Source organism: Giraffa tippelskirchi, chromosome 9 (genome assembly GCF_054371585.1).
Source record: "Giraffa tippelskirchi isolate mGirTip1 chromosome 9, T2T-mGirTip1v1.2.pri, whole genome shotgun sequence".
NCBI classification, from domain to species: Eukaryota; Metazoa; Chordata; class Mammalia; order Artiodactyla; family Giraffidae; genus Giraffa; species Giraffa tippelskirchi.
The window spans coordinates 7,165,550-7,185,319 of record NC_137283.1 but is presented as its reverse complement, the minus strand read 5'-3'; the positions used below and the strand labels follow the sequence as shown (position 1 = coordinate 7,185,319).

At 40.5% G+C, this 19,770-nt stretch overlaps 1 protein-coding gene across 2 annotated transcripts in view; it reads left to right on the top strand.

The window, feature by feature from the left end:
* The window catches only part of GLB1 (galactosidase beta 1), a 97,935-nt gene that overhangs the window by 42,023 nt on the left and 36,142 nt on the right, over nt 1–19,770 (top strand). For both annotated transcript variants that reach the window (XM_081527103.1, XM_081527104.1), the window contains exon 10: nt 1,603–1,715. In XM_081527103.1, coding sequence (XP_081383229.1) covers nt 1,603–1,715 — 113 coding nt within the window. The remainder of the gene's footprint in view (nt 1–1,602; nt 1,716–19,770) is intronic.

Here is a 19,770-nt window from a genome sequence, read left to right as displayed (position 1 = left end):
TTCTTTTCCTTAATAGGTTACTATAAAATATTGAGTTCTCTGGCTATACAGTAGGTCAAAAAATCATTTTTCTTTTTTTTTTTTGGTCACACTTTATGGCATGTGAGATCTTATTCCTTGACCGAGGATTAAACACATACCCCATGCGTTGGAAGCATGGAGTCTTAAGCACTGGACTGCCAGAGAATTCCTACAAAATCATTTTTCTTTACAAAAATTTTAAGGGCTGTAAGTTGTGCATTTAGAAACTATTGTTTAAAATCAAGCTAACTGGGCAAGTCATAGTCTCTGGCTATAACTTACCTGTTCGTATATTCTGGTCTTTTTCCTCTTTCTTTTTTAAAAAACAGTTTGTTGAGGCATAATTCACATACCTTAAAATGATGATTTTTAAAATATATGATCCAGTGGTGTTTAGTTTATCAAAAACTTGTGCAGCCATTACCACCATCTAATTCCAAAACATTTTCATTACCCCCAAAAGAAACCTCATACCCAAGAAATGCCCCGTCCCTTCTCCCAGCTCTTGGCCACCACTCCTTGTCTTTATGGATTTGCCTATTCTGGACGTCTAGTACAAGTAGAACCACACAATGTGTGGTCTTTTGTGTTTGATTTCTTTCATTTAGCATAATCTTCTCAAGGTTCATCCATATTATAGTGTGTATCAGTACTTCATTCTTTCTTATAGAGGAATAATATTCTATTATGTGGATATAGTACATCCTGTTTCTCCATTTATCAATGATGGACAGGTGGGTTGTTTCCCCTCTTTTGTGGCCATTATGAATAATGTTGCTTTGAACATTGATGTGTAAGTGTTTGTCTGAACCGCTGTTTCAGTTCTTTTGACTGCACACCTAGGATTGGAATTGCTGGTTCACATGGTAACTAACTCTATTTTTAGAGTTAGAGGAACTGAACTGCCACAGTATTTTCCAAAGCAAATGCACCATTCCTATATTGCCTATATGGTCTTTTTTTTTTTTTTTGGCCATACCATGTGACATGTGGGATCTTAGTTCCCTGACCAGGGATTGAACCCTCGCCCCCTGCAATGGAAGCACAGAGTCTTAACCACTGGACCACCAGGGAAGTCCTTACATGGTCTTTTTGGGGGGTAGCAAAAATTATGATAAAATTCTCCCAGTTTATTTGGTCTGATAACCCCTTAGTGGTTTGCTGCTGATCCTGGGCCCAGAAACCTGTGTGTCTACCATGGACCTTTTTTTAGCCACAGATGAGGTCAAAAACAAGATCACAGCTGCAAGGTTAACAGTCAGACATGTGCGTCATGGCCTGGCCACTGCTGGCTGTGAGTTGTCTGAGGGCTTTGTTGGGAGTTTCAGGTGCCCTACTGATCCAGTGTGGGGATATCTGCTGGGGTTGCTGAGAGAGTAAATGGGGAGAGTCCTTTGTAGACACCCAGGTGCTTAGTGAGGGCCACCTGCAGGAAGAAACCTTGCATCTGGAGGGCCACCTCTGTGTCACTTAACGGCTGGCTCTAATTTGTTTCCTTATTCACCCCCTCTACAAATCCATAAGAACTTGTCACAGGAGAAGGCCTTCTGTAGTAACTAGTGGCATGGTTTTGTCTTCCAGGAGCCAACACACCCTACCAACCACAGCCCACCAGCTATGACTATGACGCCCCCCTGAGCGAGGCTGGGGACCTCACTGAGAAGTATTTTGCTCTGCGGGATATTATTCAGAAGGTGAGTGCTTTGTACATGCCCCAGGGGCTGGTCTTGGACAAAGCCTGCCTGGGACTCATGATGATCTGTAGACATCTTCCTGCAGCCTTTGTGTGTAAAAGTTTGGATGAAGGGAGGCATCAGCTAGATTTGACCTCAAGTCTTGGCCCCACCCAGTTAAGAGTGAGCCTGTCAGCAAGTGAGGCCACAGCAGGCGGTTGTGTTATAAAGATTAGAAAGAACATAGGTAAAGCCTCGGGAATAGTCCTTGCACACACGCTGTCCAGTAAGTGTTAGCCGTTACTATTATTTACACTAAAGGTATAAATGTGTGTCCACATAAATAGCTGAAGTGCGCGGGAGAGAAAATCTATGGGCATTGTGAACACAGGGCAAGTGTGAGCTGTCAGCAATGGCTGATTTTTCTGCTTTGGAGCAAGTGATTGCTATTTCCTCCTGGCCTGACACCTGAACGCTTAGTCCTGCTAATGTTGTGACCTTTTGAGGCATCTAACGCACCCAGGTGGGGTTTCCTGTCTCTGTGTGGCTTAAAAAAAAAAAAAAAACCCACAGTTTTTCTGCTCAGTCACCTGAGTTTTGAAGTTAAAAACAAAGGTTTTCTGCCTATAAATGGTATAAACTTTTTTTTTGTTTTCAATATAGTCTCAATTTAAGCCTAAGAGTTAACGTTAATATTATGAAATACTTTAAACCTATTAAAAAGTAGAGTCGATACCTAACTACTCAGAGTTTGTTCATTTCCTCTGCATTTTCAGATGTGTGGTTAAAATGCTGCTCGTGTGATTTTTATTGTGGGTTTAATCTTTAGAATTTAGAGTGATGACTCCCAAGTTCTGTCTTGTACATTTGTTCTCTATTTCAAAGCTCTCTGTTCCTATCTTTCTTGTTTCCTTCCTTTATTTGAAGCTTAGCTTTTTAAACCAGACTTTGTTCTTTTCTAATATAAATGCTCAAGTCTTCACCTTTCCTTCAAGTACTGCTATGGTTCCATCTCGTAAGTCTTGATATGTAATATATTTATTATTGCTTTTACAGATGCTTAGTTTGATTTTTCTTTGACCCTTCAAATGTTCACAAGTAAGGTTTTAAAATACTAAACACAAGTATTTTTCTAGTCTGATGGTTTCTCACATAGTTGCATTCTGGTTAGAGAATGTTTTGAGTATAATACCAATCCCTTGAAATTTATTGAAACTCCTCATACAGCCTGGCTTATACCAATATGAACAAATATTCCATGTATTCTTGAAAAGACTGCATGTTTTATAATTGTTGGCTATAATCTGTATACATGTTCATTTGATTAAGCTTATTAATGGTGCTATTGATATCTTTTATATCCTTCCTAATTTTTGTTAGTTTATTCTATTAGTTATTGAGAGAGTTGTGTTTATGTATTTCTCCTTGTAGTTCTGTCAGTTGTTGAGGCCATATTATTAGAATGCAAATTGAGAATTAAATCTTTTTGTATCATTATATGGAAAACTCTCTATCTCTGATAATGATTTTTGCCTTAGAATGTGTTATGTCTGATACTAATATACTTACCTGCATTCTTTTACCTGGTATATCTTTCACAGTGCTTTAATTTCAAGCTTTCTATATCCTTTCTTAAAAATCATCCCCCCAAACTGTCCCAAAACAGAAACAAACTCACAGACATAGAGAACAGACTTGTGGCTGGTGAGGGAGAGAGGGATGGATTGGGAGCCTGGGGTTAGCAAATAGAAACTATTATACATAGGATGGATAAGCAACAAGGTCCTACTATATAGCACAGGGAACTATATTCAATATCTTTGTAATAAACCATAATGAAAAAGAATGTATAAGTGTATAACTGACTTCGTTGTACAGCAGAAATTAACACAACACTGTAAATCAACTTTACTTCAATAAAAACAAAATAAAAAATAAAAACACACGTCCTTGGTAGACAGGTTATAGCTGACTTTTTAAAAAATCTCGTTTGAACATTTTGTCTTTTAACTGGTGCACCTACTCATCATCCATTGTAATTCTTGATATACATCGATTATTTCAGCATCTTCTAATTATCTTCTTGCCTACCTTTTCTGTTTTGTGTTCCTTTCTCACTTTCTTTTGAACCATTTCTTTTTGTTTTCTTATATCACCGCCCCTCCACACCCTAATTTGGATGTTACCCTCTATATTTTCACTTCTTTAGGGGTTACCAGTTGAAGTGTAAAGTATGTACACCCCACCCTCCCCACAAAAGCACAGCTCATTAGTGTAGAGCTCAGTGATTTATAAATCACAAACCCCTGGAACCAACACACAATCCCTCAGAAGCTTCCCTCATGTTCCTTCTAATTATTGACGTTCCACTGACCTTGATCCCCACAAGTTAGCTGTGCTTGTTTTTTGACTTTATATAGATGGGTTCATACAATATGTATTCCTTTATACCTGGCTTTCAAAAAACGTTAACATTTAGTTTTAATTTATAATAATTAAAAATTAATCTATATCTTTACTTCCTTCCTACAACCAGAACTTTATCTCACGTTAACTTCAATTACATCCCTCCTGACTTACATGCTCTGAATGGCACGTATTTTAGTAGTGGGCTAGTTGTGGATGTGAATCCTCAAGAGAGATTTGTTTTCTCCCCAGTTTATTGCTGTGCAACAAATTACCCACAAACTTAGTAGCTTAAAACAACAGATGTTAGGAGTTCTCTGGTGGCCTGCTGGTTAGGATTCTGGGCTTCCACTGTCATGGCCCAGATTCACTCTCTATTTGGTGAATCCCACAAGCTTCATGGCATGGCCAAACATACATATATGTATGATCTCACACAGTTTCTGACGGTGAAGAATATAGGGTGGCTTAGCTGTATGTTCTAGCTCATGAATTCTCCTGAGGCTGCAGGGAAAGCTGTTGGCCAAGCAGCAGGCTCTAAAGACTTGCATGGGGCTAAAGGATCCATTTCTTTGTTTTTTTTTAAATTGAAGTATGGTTGATTTACAATGTTATGTTAGTTTCCCGTGTACAGCAAAGTGGTTCGGTTATACATATATATACATATTCTCTTCCATTATGGTTTATTACAGGATTCTGAACATAGTTCCCGGTGCTATTCAGTAGGTCTTGTTGGTTATCTATTTTATATATATAGTACTGTGTACATGTAATCCCAAACTCCTAATTTATCCTTCCCCCACCTTTTTTCCCCTTTGGTAACCATAAGTTTGTTTTCTTTTAAATTTTACTGACTAATTTATTTTTGGCCGCACTGGGCCTTCTTTGTTGCGTGAGGGCTTTCCCTAGTTGTGCTGAGCGGGGACTCCTCTTCACTGTGGTGCGCGGGCTTCTCACTGTGCTGGCTTCTCTTGAGGTGGAGCACAGGCTTCAGTAGTTGCGACTCTTGGGCTCTAGAGACTGGGCTCAGTAGTTGTGGCGCCTGTGCTTAGTTGCCCCAAGGCATGTGGGATCTTCCTGGACCAGGTATCAAACCCATGTCCTCTGCCTTGGCAAGCAGATTCTTAACTACTAGCCCACCAGGGAAGTCCCCATAAGTTTGTTTTCTATGTCAGTGAGTCTGTTTCTGTTCTGTAAATTAGTTCATCTGTACCAATTTTTAGATCTCACATATAAGTGATATTATATGGTATTTATCTTTCTTCATTTCATGTAGGATGATGATCTATAGGTCCATCCTACAAAATGGCATAATTTTATTTTCTTATGGCTTAGTAATATTCTATTGTATGTATGTACTACATCTTCTTTATCCATGCGTCTGTCAGTGGACATTTAGGATGTTTCCATGTCCTGGCTACTGTGAACAGTGCTGCTACAAACACTGGGGTGGATGAGTCTTTTTGAATTACAATTTTGTCCAGATATATTCTTAGGAGTGGGATTGCAGGATCATATAGCAGCTCTATCTTTAGTTTCTTGAGGAACCTCCATACTGTTCTCCATAGTGGCTGCAACAACTTACATTCCCACCCGCTCCCCTTTGAAAGGTCCATCTCACAGGGCTAAGGGCAGGTCACTAAAGTTCCTTGCCATGTAGGACTCTCCATGAGGTGGCTTACAATGTGGCTTCCCCCACAGTGAAAGATCTGTGAGCAAGCGGGCACCTCCAGATGAAAGTTGCAGTCTTTTAAAAAAACCTTTTTTTTAATTTATTTATGACACATGGGACCTTATTTCTCAACCAGGGATTGAACCCATGGCCTCTGCAGTGGAAGCATGGAGTCTTAACCACTGGACTCCCAGGGAGTCACTGAATCACTGAACTCCCAAAGCTGCAGTCTTTTAATTACCTAAACAAAGAATGACATCCTATCCCTTTTTCCACATTCTTTCCTCCAGAAGCCAGTTACTAAGTATGGGCCATCCTCACAGGGACTAAGTTCCACTTATTGAAGGGAAGAGGATCAGAGAATTTGTGGGCATACTGTTAAAACCATCGCATCCCCCTACCGTCAGGGCCAGATTTGTCACAGTCAACACTCATTGTAACCACAGGTAACTTTTGGTTATGCTGCTTATCCAACAGGTTCATTTATTTCCTTTAGGGGTTTTTTATTTATAGAGGTTGCCTTTTTCCTTTTTGACTAATTTTGTTTAATTATATAAAATTACAAAGTATCAGTATCTTTAAATGTTTCCTGTATGACTGTTAAGATTTCCAAGAAAGATGTCTTCTGATTTTCTGCCTGGAATAAGTGGCTGGCTCCCAGCATTCTGCACCCCGGAGCAGGGCTGGGGTGGTGGTAGTTCCTTTTTACTCTGTACATGATCGCATTCTCCCCTTTTAAAATGCTCTACATGTCCGTAACTCTGCAGGTTAACCAGGAACCCAAAGACCATGTTTTCTCCTCCCCAGAAAATAAATCTCTAGTCCCAGGAGGGAGAGGGCACGGCATTCACAGAGCAGTGTTTCTCACATACCAGCGCCTCAGGACCACCTAGTAACCTGATGGGAATTCTCATCCCACTGAATCAGAAGCTCTGTGGGGAGGGCCAGCAGTCCAGGGCTCTACAGACCCTAGGAGACTCTGGCACGCACTAGAGGTTGAGAACCCTCAGCGTGGAGAAGCAGCAATCTGTGGATCATGCTCCTTATTTAATTAAGCACCTGTACCTCCCAGGTTCGGAAGGTGCTGCCAGTTTCGAGCCTTTTGGTAATTCTTCAGAACCAAATGGAATTGGTTCTCCATTTCCTCCCATTCTCGGTTAGGGTTTGCCTTTCTTACTACTGACTTGCCATTCATTTGTCTGTTTTCCAGCTTCCAAAATTTTATTGCTGTTGTCTCCTCTCCTGTTCTTCAGTTCTGTGTATTTCTGCCTTAAACAAAAATCTATTCATTGAGATTTTATTGGTGTTTGGGGCAAGAATGACATCAGATGTTCTGTTTAGTGAGCCTTCTTAACCTAAATGATCTCATTCTCTGTAATGAGATCATTACATGCTGTTGTACATGTAGCATGTACTCAGCCACATGCTATTATACTATTTAGATCTACTGCCATTTACTTACACCATTTCTAATTGATGGGTATTTAGATTATTTTGAACTTTTATTTTACTTATTTACAAATTTTTAAATTAATGTGGCTTCACCGGGTCTTAGTTGCAGCATGTAGAATTTTAGTTATGGCATGTGGGATGTAGTTCCCCGACCAAGGATCGAACCTGGGCCCCCCATGCAGTGGAAGCCCGGAGTGTTAGCCACTGGAAAGTCCTAGTCTTCCATCTGTAGTCTTTCAGGATTTCCCCAGCTATTATAAACTTTCATATTATTCTATCAACTTCAAAACAAAAACTCAAGATACCTGTAGATGTTTTAATTAGTTTTGTATTAAATTTATACATCAAATTAGGGGTGATATTTACTGTATTGAGACTTAGCCAAGAAAACGGTTTTCTATCTATTCAAGTCTTCTCTGATGTCCTTGTTTTAAAGTTTTCTTAAAAAATAGTCCCTGTCCATTTCTGAATATGTTTATTCTCAAATATTCTATGTTCCTAATTCTAATATCATTATAAATGGAGTCTTTTATTTCTTCATGAGAAATATTACGATATATATTTGTCTTCAAAATATAACATCTTGAAATTTTTTTAATATATAGAATAATGTTGCAGACACTCATGTACCCAATACCTAGATATAACACAGGTCATTATGAAATCTTTGCTTCTAATTGTTTAAGAAAATAATACAATGCAGGTAAAGCTGGGTATATCTCCTGTTTCTTGCCCTCCCCCCTCAGATGGAGGAGGAGGGAATGGTATTTATCCTTACATACATTTTGTGATTTTACCACAAATGCATGCATCCACATATACCATGTTTAATTTATTTAGTCTCTTTAAATTGTACATGAATACTCCATTGTACCTTCCTTTTTACATTACTGACTGATTTCTATGATTTTATTAATGTTATAGTGCCTGTGGACTTATTTCTGTTGCTTCATCTCACAGACCATTTCAGATTTATTTATTTATTTATTAACAGATTTATTTAGATATAAATCACGTACTGTGGACCTCACCCATTTAAAGTACACAATTCAATGGATTCTGTACATTAATTTTGTAAATTGTGGTAAAATATATATAACATTAAATTTGGCATTTTAACCATTTTTAAGTGGTTAAAAATTCAGTGGCATAAATTACATTCATAACGTTGTGTAACCATGGCCATTATCTACTCACGAAATCTTTTCATTCACCCAGACAGAAACGCTGTTATGCAATAACTCCCCATTACAGCCTCCTTTCAGCCACTGGGAAGCTCTAGTCTACTTTCTGCCACTGTGAGTTTGCATATTCTAGATGTTTCACAAAAGTGGAACCATACAGTATTTTCCTTTTGTGACTGACTTATTTCACTTAGCATATTTTCAAGATTCAGTCATGTTATAGCATGTGTCAGAATTTCATTTATTTTTATACTGAATAATACTTTATGGTATATATACAGTCAGTGCTCCATATCTGTGGGTTCCACATCTGCAGACTCAACCAACCACAGAGTAAGGAAAAAAAAAAAAAATTACAAGAAGTTCCATAAAGCAAACCTTGAGGTGGTTGCATAGCACCAATGTTTTACATGACATTTACATTGTATTTACAACTATTTACATAGCATTTACACTGTATTAGGTATTATAAGTAATCTAGAGATGATTTAAAGTATATGGAAGGGCTTCCCTGGTGGCTCAGTGGTAAAGAATCCACTTGCCAAAGCAGGAGACACAGGTATGATCCCTGGTCTGGGAAGGTCCCTCATACCTTGAAGTAACTAAGCTCATATACCACAACAGTTGAGCCCGTGCTCTAAAGCCGAGGAGTGGCAACTATTAAGCCTACTTGCCACGACTACTGAAGCCCACACGCCCTAGAGGCTGGTCTCTGCAACAAGAGAAGCCACTGCAATGAGAAGCCCGTGCACTGCAGTGAACAGTAGCCCCCACTCACAACTACAGAAAAGTGCGCACAGCAACAAAGACCCAGCATAGCCAAAAAAATTTTTAATTATTAAAAAAAGTATATGGGAGAATGTGCACAGGACATATGCATATATACTCAAATTTCTTGAGCATCCTGATTTTGGCATCTGCAGGGGTCCTGGTGGCAGTACCCTGCAGATACAAAGGGACAACTTGTGTACCAGTTTATCTATTCATTTCATTCATCTCTTGATGGACACTTCGAATTGTGTGACACTCTTCTGGCTATTTTGAATAACACTATATTAAATATCAGGGCACAAATATCTGTTCAAGTTCTGCTTTCCATTCCTCTGGCTATATACCTTGCAGTGGTATTGCTGGGCAGGGTTATTTTAGAATACTGTTCTTTCGGAAATAATGAACTTTTCTATGCCTAACAAGAAAAAAAATGCAAATCAAACTTAAAAACGGATATTTACATGTGCTTTTTTTTTGCACAAAACATCATCTTATCTTTGGCCTCATCACAACCTCACACTCTTATTCTCCTATACATTTAGCTGCATCTTTCTGCCTCTTCCCCACTCCTGCAGCCCCTCACATTTTCTTGGCCTTCCCTGGCTCCTATGATCGCTGGCTGTTGGAGTCACTGTAACCCTCCATAGCTCTCTCTGCTGCTGTTCAGAGTCCGTGCTTCATACACCGGCCTGGGCCATTCTGCTGGCACACTCTGGCCCTGGAAACAAGCAGGAGGATTGTGAGCTTCAGTGTCAACTGGCTGGAAGAGGGATTTGTACTTCCAGCCTCAACTGGACCTTTAACTATCTGCATTTCTGTTTCCACCCTCATCTCTTCTCCCCATCCAGTGTGAACCATCACCGCCACACTTTTTCCATAATGTACAGGTGATGCTATCTCCTCCTTCATCAAGAACATTAATGCTGCTGAAAAAGCCAGGTGACATAGATATACATTTCAGAGAGGGTATTGGGTGAGGCATGAAAAGTTGAACGTATATTTAAATGAGTAAATATACTTTTTGTTTGTTTGTTTTTTACCCATGGGTACCAGGGAGTAAGGGGGGGAGGAATAAATTGGGAGATTGGGATTAAGGTATACACACTGCTATATATAAATAGACAACTAATAAGAACCTGTTGTATAGCACAGGGAACTCTACTCAATACTCAGCAATGGGAAAAGAATCTAAAAAAAAAAAAAGAGTGGATATATGTATATGCATAACTGATCCCACTTCATAGATCACAGCCTGAGTCATGCCATGCAGGGCCACCCAAGACGGACAGGTCATAGTGAAGAGTTTTGACAAAATGTGGCCCACTGGAGGAGGAAATTGGCAACCCACTCCAGGAGTCTCACCTGGAGAACCCCATGGACAGTATGAAAAGGCAAAATATATAACACTGGAAAATAAGTCCCTCAGGTCAGAAGGTGTCCACTATGCTTCTGGGGAAGAGCAGAGGGCAATTACTAGTAGCTCCAGAAAGAATGAAGCAGCTGGGCCAAAGCAAAAACGATGCTCAGGTGTGGATGTATCTGTTGGTGAAAGTAAAATCTGATGCTGTAAGGAACAATATTGCATAGGAACCTGGAATTTTAGGCTCATGAGTCAGGGTAAATTGGACATGGTCAAGCAGGAGATGGCAAGATTGAGCATCGAAATCTTAGGAATCAGTGGACTAAAATGAACGGGAATGGGCCAGTTTAATTCAGACAACCATTATGTCTACTACTGTGGGTAAGAATCCCTTAGAAGAAATGAAGTAGCCCTCACAGTCAACAAGAGTCCAAAATGCAGTACCTGGGTGCAACCTCAAAAACGACTGAATGATCTCAGTTAGTTTCCAAGGCAAACCATTCAACCTCACTGTGATCCAAGTCTATGCCCCGACCACTGATGCCAAAGAAGCTGAAGTTGACAGGTTACATGAAGACGTACAACACCTTCTAGAACTAACACTAAAAAAAGATGTCCTTCTCATCATAGGGGATTGGAATGCAAAAGTCAAAAAATACTTGGAATAACAGGCAAGTTTGGCATTGGAGTACAAAATGAAGCAGGGCAAGGGAAAGAGAACACGCTGGTCATATCAGATACCCTTTTCCAACAACCCAAGAGATGACTCTGCCCATGGACATCACCAGATGGTCAATAGTGAAATCAGACTGATTATGTTATTTGTAGCCAAAGATGGAGAAGCTCAGTACAATCAGCAAAAACAAGATGTGGCGCTGACTGTGACTCAGATCATAAACTCCTTATTGCAAAATTTGGGCTTAAATTGAAGAAAGCAGGGAAAACCATTAGGCCACTCAGATTCGACCTAAATAAAATCTCTTACGATTATACAGTGGAGGTGACAAATAGATTCAAGGGATTAGATCTGGTAGGGTGCCCAAAGAACTATGTATGGAGGTTCGTAACCCTGTACAGGAAGCAGTGACCAAAATCATCCCAAAGAAAAAGAGTGCAAGAAGGCAAAGTGGTTGTCTGAGGAGGCCTTACAAATAGCTGAGGAAAGAAAAGTGAAAGGCAAAGGGGAAAGGGAAAGATATACCCAACTGAATGCAGAGTTCCAGAGAATAGCAAGGAGAGACAAGAAGGCCTTCTTAAATGAACAATGCAAAGAAACAGGAAAACAACAGAATGGGAAAGACTAAGGATCTCTTCAAGAAAATTAGAGATACCAAGGGAACATTTCATGCAAGGATGGGCACAATAAAGGACAAAAATGATAAGGACCTAACAGAAGCAGAAGAAATTAAGAAGAGGTGGCAAGAATACACAGAAGAACTAGATAAAAAAAGGTTTTAATGACTTGGATAACCACTATATTGTGGTTACTCTCTTAGAGCCAGATATCCTGGAATGTAAGGTCAGGTGAACCTTAGGAAGCATTATTACAAACAAAGCTAGTGGAAGTGATGGAATTCCAGCTGAGGTATTTCGAATCCTAAAAGATGATGCTGTTAGAGTGCTGCGTTCAATATGTCAGCAAATTTGGAAAACTCAGCAGTGGTCACAGGACTAGAAAAGGTCAGTTTTCATTCCAGTCTCCAAGAAGGGCAGTGCCATAAAATGTTCAAGCTACCACACAATTGCTAGCAAGGTGATGCTTAAAATCCTTCAAGCTCAGCTTCAGCAGCTCATGAACTGAGAACTCCCAGATGTACGAGCTGGGTTTCAAAGAGACAGAGGAACCAGAAATCAAATTGTCAACATTCACTGATCATGGAGATCGCAAGGGAGTTCCAGAAAAAATCTACTTGTGTTTCACTGACTACACCAAGGACGTTGACTGTGTAGATCACACCAAACTGTGGAAAATTCTTAAAGAGATGGGAATACCAGACCACCTGACCTGTCTCCTCAGAAACCTGTATGCAGGTGTCAAGAAGAAACAGTTAGAACCAGACATGGAGCAACTGACTGGTTCAAAGTTGGGAAAGGAGTACAACAAGGCTGGATAGTGTCACCCTGCTTATTTAACTTATATGCAGAGTACATCATGTGACATGCTGGGCTGGATGAATCACAAGCTGGAATCAAGATTTCCAGGAGAAATACCAAAACCTCAGATATGCAGATGATATCAGTCTAATGGCAGAAAGTAAAGAGGAACTAAAGAGCCTCTTGATGAGAATGAAAGAGGAGAGTGAAAAAGCTGGCTTGCAACTCAGCATTCAAAAAACTAAGATCATGGCATCTGGTTCCATCACTTCATGGCAAATAGAAGTGGAAAAAGTGGAAGCAAGACAGATTTTATTTTCTTAAGCTACAAAATCACTGTGGACAGTGACTGCAGCCACGAAATTAAAAGACACTTGCTCCTTGGAAGGAAATCTATGACCAACCTAGACAGCATCATATTAAAAAGCAGAGACATCACTTTGCTGACAAAGATCTGTATAATCAAAGCTATGGTTTTTCTAGTAGTCACGCACTGATATGAGAGTTTAACCGTAAAGAAAGCCGAGCACCAAAGAATTGATGCTTTCAAATTGTGGTGCTGGAGAAGACTCTTGAGAGTCCCTCGGATAGCAAGGAGATCAAACCAGTAAGTCCTAAAAGAAGTCAACTCTGAATACTCATTGGTAGGACTGATGCTAAAGCTGAAGACCTAATACTTTGGTCACCTGATGTGAAGAGCTGACTCACTGGAAAAGACCCTAATGCTGGGAAAGATTTAAGGCAGAAGGAGAAGAAAGCAGCCGAGAATGAGATGGTTAGATAGTATCACCAACTCAATGGACATAATTTGAGCAAACTCTGGGAAATAGTGAAGGGCAGAGGAGCCTGGTGTGCTGCAGTCCATGGGGTCACGAAGAGTCAGACACGACTTAGTGACTGAACAACAACAACATTACTGATTCACTTTACTGTATACCAGAAACTAACACAACATTGTAAATCAATTATACTCCAATGAAAAAAATTTTAATCATTGCAAGTTATAATTTTTTAAAGATTAAAATAATCGGAAACATCACAAAACTTAAAAACGTATTTTGATTTATTCACTGCTTGAAACACCTCTGCCATCCTTCTTTCCTTATGTTCTTTTGGCTCCATGCTGTTTTATTGTCTCTTCAAATGACAACAGTGTTTGTAATCTTCTCTAGTGAGATTGGCTCTTGAGTGTGGTTGATAGAAATTTGTTTTTCAGTATTGACAGTTTAGAAAAAGAGAAAAGCTTCACATTTTGTTACCGATAGTGTTATATGACTATCTAGTATTGTCATGCAAATTAGGGAGATATCTTTCAAGTTCTTGCGTGCATGAGCTATAATATTTGGAAGAAATTTCTACAGACAAGTTCTGGCCACGTAACATTTCAAACCCTGTTTCCCCTCCACAACCCACATATTTCTGGGGCTGGATGCCTTAGAGCACAGTCATGTTGCAAGTCAGCATAATCTGTTAGCAATAGTTTACCTACTCGAGGGAGTGACAGTGCAGCTTGTAAATATATTCTCCACCCAAATTAAATAAATCCCCCCCTCAACTCTCCTTTGGTTGAATCAAGGCCTGTAGCCACTCTAAAGCCCTTTCACCTAAGAGCATGCTTGACAGAGGAAAGCTGGAGCAGAACGAGACAAGTGTTTTAGCCTTTTGTGGTTAAATTGCATTACTTTGCAAATTTTATAGAAACCTCTGACCACGCACTGCTAGGACCCTCCCTTGGGGAGGGAGTGACCCTTGGGGGCACTTCCAGGTGCAGGAGATGAGTTCAGAGGCTGCTGAAGTAACTGAGGAATGCGACGATGGCAGAGGCAGCAGGGAGTGGAGAGACAGCAATTGATTTGGAAAATATTCGGGAGGTAAAATTGGTAACCAAGGGAAGTGAGAGTGTTAGTCACTCAGTCGTGTCCAACTCTTTGCAAACTCATGGACTGTAGCCCACCAGGCTCCTCTGCCCTTGGGATTCTCCAGGCAAGAATACTGGAGTGAGTTGCCATTCCCTTCTCCAGGGGATCTTCCTGACCCAGGGATCAAACCCGGGTCTCCTGCATTGCAGGCGGATTCTTTACCATCTGAGCCACCAGGGAAGCCCCAAATTGGTAGGATTTAGCAGGTGTGAGGAAGAATGAGGAGTCGTTGATTGGTCCATGCTACAACGTTAGTTGGATAACTGGATGGGTATTGGGGTTAGCAACTAAGACAGAGGGCTGCGAGGAAAGCACAGGTGGGCAGTGGGGTGGGGAGAGAAGCCAGTGATGCTCAGGATGCCTCTGGGGACGTCTGGGGGAGGTGTCTGTCTGGCAGGCACCCCACGTAAGAGTGAAAAGTTCCAGGAAGAAGTCGTTAGGACAGACCTGGACTCCGCAGTCCTTGTGGGGGCGGAGGGTGAAGTTCAGGGGAGGCTGAGATTGCACATGGAGAGCTGATCAAGACGGGCAGTGGGCCAAGCAAAGGACAAATCCAGAGGATCCCAGGTGTTGAACCAGGGGCCACTGTAAGATGAACTCATGAAGGAGACAGAGTCTTCAGAAATTAATGTGATTCAGTAGCTTATGATAGATTGCAACATAACATGTAGTTGTCTTTCCCCTGGTTCTCTGTGTTGATATTTTAGGTATAGGAAGAGGAAAAAGAACAACTTCAAAAGTGGGCTCTTTCTTAGGAGACTTTATAGATGCTCAACTAGCTGGTTTGTTAGATGGTGCTCAGAGTGTTTGTTTGCATGGAGGAAAAGAAATGGGATCATAAATACCCCCATATACACCTCTTCCTGCCTCTTTCCTTCACCAAAGACTGAAAAAGTTGAATGGGTCTCTTCTTTACTCCATCTCAAGACTAAGCTGGGTGGAGATGGACAGTCTCTTTCACCGATGTGGACCCCCGGGGATGGGAATTTCCCAGCAGGTTGCACAAGCCTGTGCTCAGTGGTGAAGGCTCCAGGCAGCCCTCCAGGCAGCACAGGACTCTTTTAAGGCGTGACAGAACTCTTGATATTTGCATTTTTTAAGCTATTCTCTTTGCTGTGGGTAAAACTCAACCAACTTGGTTAACACTTTGACCTCGAGGATGAACTGTAAGACTGTAGGGTAGCGCCCTCCTACTCATTACCAATTCCTGAGAGGGGCAGTGGTGAGTTTATTTTTGTATGCTTGTGAATGCGAGTTTTGTTCCAGTTCTTAACAGGGGTTCTATCAAAGATGAGTCCAGCTGACTTTTTGAAGATGGGTTATTCTGCAGAAATTAATCAAGTTGTAGTTGATGACCTTGATGACTGGAGTGGGTCTTGGAATTCCTTGAGGGTGGCATTGGGGCTGGGCAGTGACAGGGCATGGGAGAATGGCCAACGTGATTTTCAGTATTTCAGAAGCTTCATGACGTCTGAACCTTGACCCAGGACCAGTCCACACCGGCTGAATGTCCTCCTGGTTTATGGCTAGAATGACATTAGTTCAGTGGGTGAACCAGCTGTCTCTTAATGATCCAATGTGCTGGTGGAAACACAGTGTTTATGTCAGATAATTAAGGATGATAATGTGAATATTACTTAATGAACGTTAGTCTTTTAAAAAAAATTTATTGAAGCACAGTTGATTTACAGTGTTGTGTTAATTTCTGCTGTACAACAGAGTGACTCAGTTATACATATAGATACATTCTTTTTCATATTCATTTCCATTATGGTTTATCAGAGGATACTGATTATAGTTCCCAGTGGTACACAGTAGGACCTTGTTGTTTATCCATTCTACATATAATAGTCTGCATCTGCTAATCCAAACAGATAGTCTTTTAAAGCGTCACCTACACGCCTGTGGCGTTAGTCCATTCATTTCCTGCATACCTGGCTTTTTTAGTTTGTCTTCCAAAGTGATTTCTCTGAAACACTGATCTGGTCAGGATGCCTTCCATGACTCCACCCCTATTTTCATCAAGCCTCATCTTTCAATTCTCCCTTTTATTTAAACCATTTTTAAAAAATTAAAGTATAATTTACAATGCTGTGTTAGGTTCAGGTGTACAACAAGATGATTCAGTCCTTTTCCACTCTTTTTCAGATGCTTTTCCTCTATTACAGGTATTGAATATAGTTCCCTGTGCTATTCAGTTCTCCCTTTCTTGTACATGACTGTCTAGCCTTAAGATAAAGGTACATAAAATTCCTCAAGTTCTACAGGAGGTGCTGCTTCTACTCCCTGGCCTCTGCACAGAGTGGCCCCTCTACCTTTATCCACCTGCAAAATGAGGACACGCCTCATTACCTTCTCTGGGGAGTCATCTTTGAGTCATCTCTCTGCAGATTTAGTCCCACTTTGCTTTCTGCCACTATGTTATACTGTGGAAATCTTGAATACACAACTTCTCCTAGTGTTAATATAACTTGTTGATACACATTGTCACTCTAGACTTGGAGCTGTTACTATCCTTAGTGCCAAGCACAGGACCTGACACAAAGTACTTTCATTTTTTTTTCTGTGCCACGTGGCTTGCCAGATCTTAGTTTCCTGACCAGGAATTGAACCTGGCCCCATCAGCAAAAGTGCAGAGTCCTAAACACTGGACTACCAGTGGATTCCCCAATTACTTTCTTAATAAGAGTTTATTAGATAAATGAACAAAAACATTAGAGATCTTGGGGAGAGAATAGTTGTTCACCATTGTATCTGCTGGATTCTGCTAGGAAAAGAGCAACTTCCTATGTTGAGTTGTCCCTCTAAATAAGTAGGATAAGAAGCAATATTTATGACAAGTCTGAAAACTATGATAAAAGTACAAATTACTATGGAGACATAAAGGTTCAGAAATTTATTTTGCTATGTTTGTCTGTTTCTTTTCTGACACATTGATTACTTGGACAGATTAGAATTTTGCTATATGATGATCAGTGAAAACTCACTATGATTATTTTTTTAAAGGTTGTGGCAAATGTAATAGACAGATGGAGGCTTAATATGGAGAATACAATGAGCTCATACTACTGATTTAAAAAAAATCAAGATCCAAATAGATAACTGGGTGAAAGACATATACAAGTATAGACCTCTAGTGAAAACTGTGGCATACCTTATATTAAGAATTATATAAAATGCTTATATCATTTGACCTAATGACCCCTCACTTGACTGGAGGAAGAAATGGCAACCCACTCCAGTATTCTTGCCTGGAGAATCCCATGAACAGAGCAGCCTGACAGGCTACAGTACCTGGAGTCACAAACATTTGGACACGACTGAAGCGACTTCACACGCACGCCCCTTACTCGGAACTTCATTTTAAAAATTCTGAACATGGAGAATGTTATAGACAAGAAGTTGTTCACTGCAATATTATTTATAGTATCAAAAACTGCAAATACTTCAATGCCTAATATTGAAAAGTGATGGTTATATAAATTCTGTTATATTTGTTTGAATGTAATATGCAAGTAAGTAAAATTGTTGTTACTATTTGGTCCATGCCAAAAGTGCTCTTGGTAAGTGGCAGTAGTAAATTATAAAATTATCTCATCTTTATATGTGCATAAGTAGAGGGGTTATAGCAGGAAAACTACGAGAGAGAGATGGTTTTGTGGGGCGGGGAAGATACTTTCTACTGTATTATTGTTCAGCAAAAAAGGAGGCAAGATGGAGCTGTAGATGGGACTTACCTGGTGGTCGAGTGGCTAAGACTCAGAGCTCCCAATGCAGGGAGTCTGAGTTCGATCCCTGGCCAGGGAGCTAGATCCCACATGCTGCAACTAAAGGTTCTGCATGCCTCAACAAAGATTCTTGTGTGCCACCACTAAGACCCAGCACAGCCAAATAAAAAAATAAATAAAAATTGTAAAAACAAAAAAGACAGAGCCAGAGGAACAACACTAAACTTGGAGTCAAAGTCCCAGCTCCCTCCCTTGCCCCTTTTCAAAATCTTGAGCAAGTTCCTCAGTCTCATCTCTAAAGAGGAGATATAATAACAAGATATGAGGGCCTATGTAAGGAGTAAATAAGATGACAGAACTGGCACATCAAAGTTAGCTGAGTGTAGGCTGAATAAAGGGGTCTGTGCAGTTGACTTTTTCATCCAGTGTGATAGAGCGCTTGCAGTCCTGGCCACACCTTGACTTTAGAAGTTAGGCGTGTCGTGGCCCCTACCATGTACAAGTAAATAGGAGGTCTCACACTGCTATCAGGGCTCCTCTGTGGATTTGTGTCGACTGCTGTTATTGGCCAGAATGTTGGGGGTTGGGGGGAGAATGGGGTATGTCACCTGGCAAAAGTGAAAGAATGTGATCTAGACTTCAGGGAAAGCTGGGAAGAGAGACCTTGCATCTTGCTCTAAGATCAGGAGTAACTCTGGCCTCATTTGTGTTACTCTGAGTCATGAAGTTCATTTTAACATGATCTTTTAAATTTCACAGAAATATAGACTCATAGAATATTAGAAATACCAAGGACTCCTAGTTCCAGATGGCTGTCTGTCTATGTATCTATCTCTTCTTCCTTCCCAAATGTGACTAATGATTAAAAAAAAAAAGAGTTTTTTTTTAAATGAAGCCAACAAGAAGGGAGCTGTCCATGCATGAGAGATTTCAGCAGATTTCTGGGAAACAAATAGATGGAGCAGTGGTGACTGAAGAAGAAAGATAAGGAAATCTACGTTCCCAGTGAGCATGGAAGAGGAACAGGGAAGAGGGAGTAGATTGACCTTAAAGAACCACAAAGAGCTGGGGTCTTGGAAATGCAAGTAAGACAAAGGATGGAAATGAGAGCTGAAAATGGAAGATGTGAGTGGTCCAGTGGTTAAGATTCTGCACTCCTTATGCAGGGAGTGGGTGTTCGATCCCAAGTCAGGGAACAAACATCCAGGATCCCACATGCCATGTATCATGGCCAAAAGATTTTTAAAAAGCTGGGGTGGCGGGGTGGGAAGGCTGATGAAACTCTATGTATTTCCTGTCAGATCCTTCACTCCTTCACCCCACTTTCCAATAAACTGTCCATCAGGGAAGCATCTTTCTACCAGTCAGAAAATTGGAAGATTTAAAAGAAAGTGCATAGCCCCAGAGCAAAGACCCCACATATTATGTCTGATTCCCTGCCAAGTCACCCTAAAACAAAGCTCCCCACTGGACAAGCCTGGCTCCTGTAC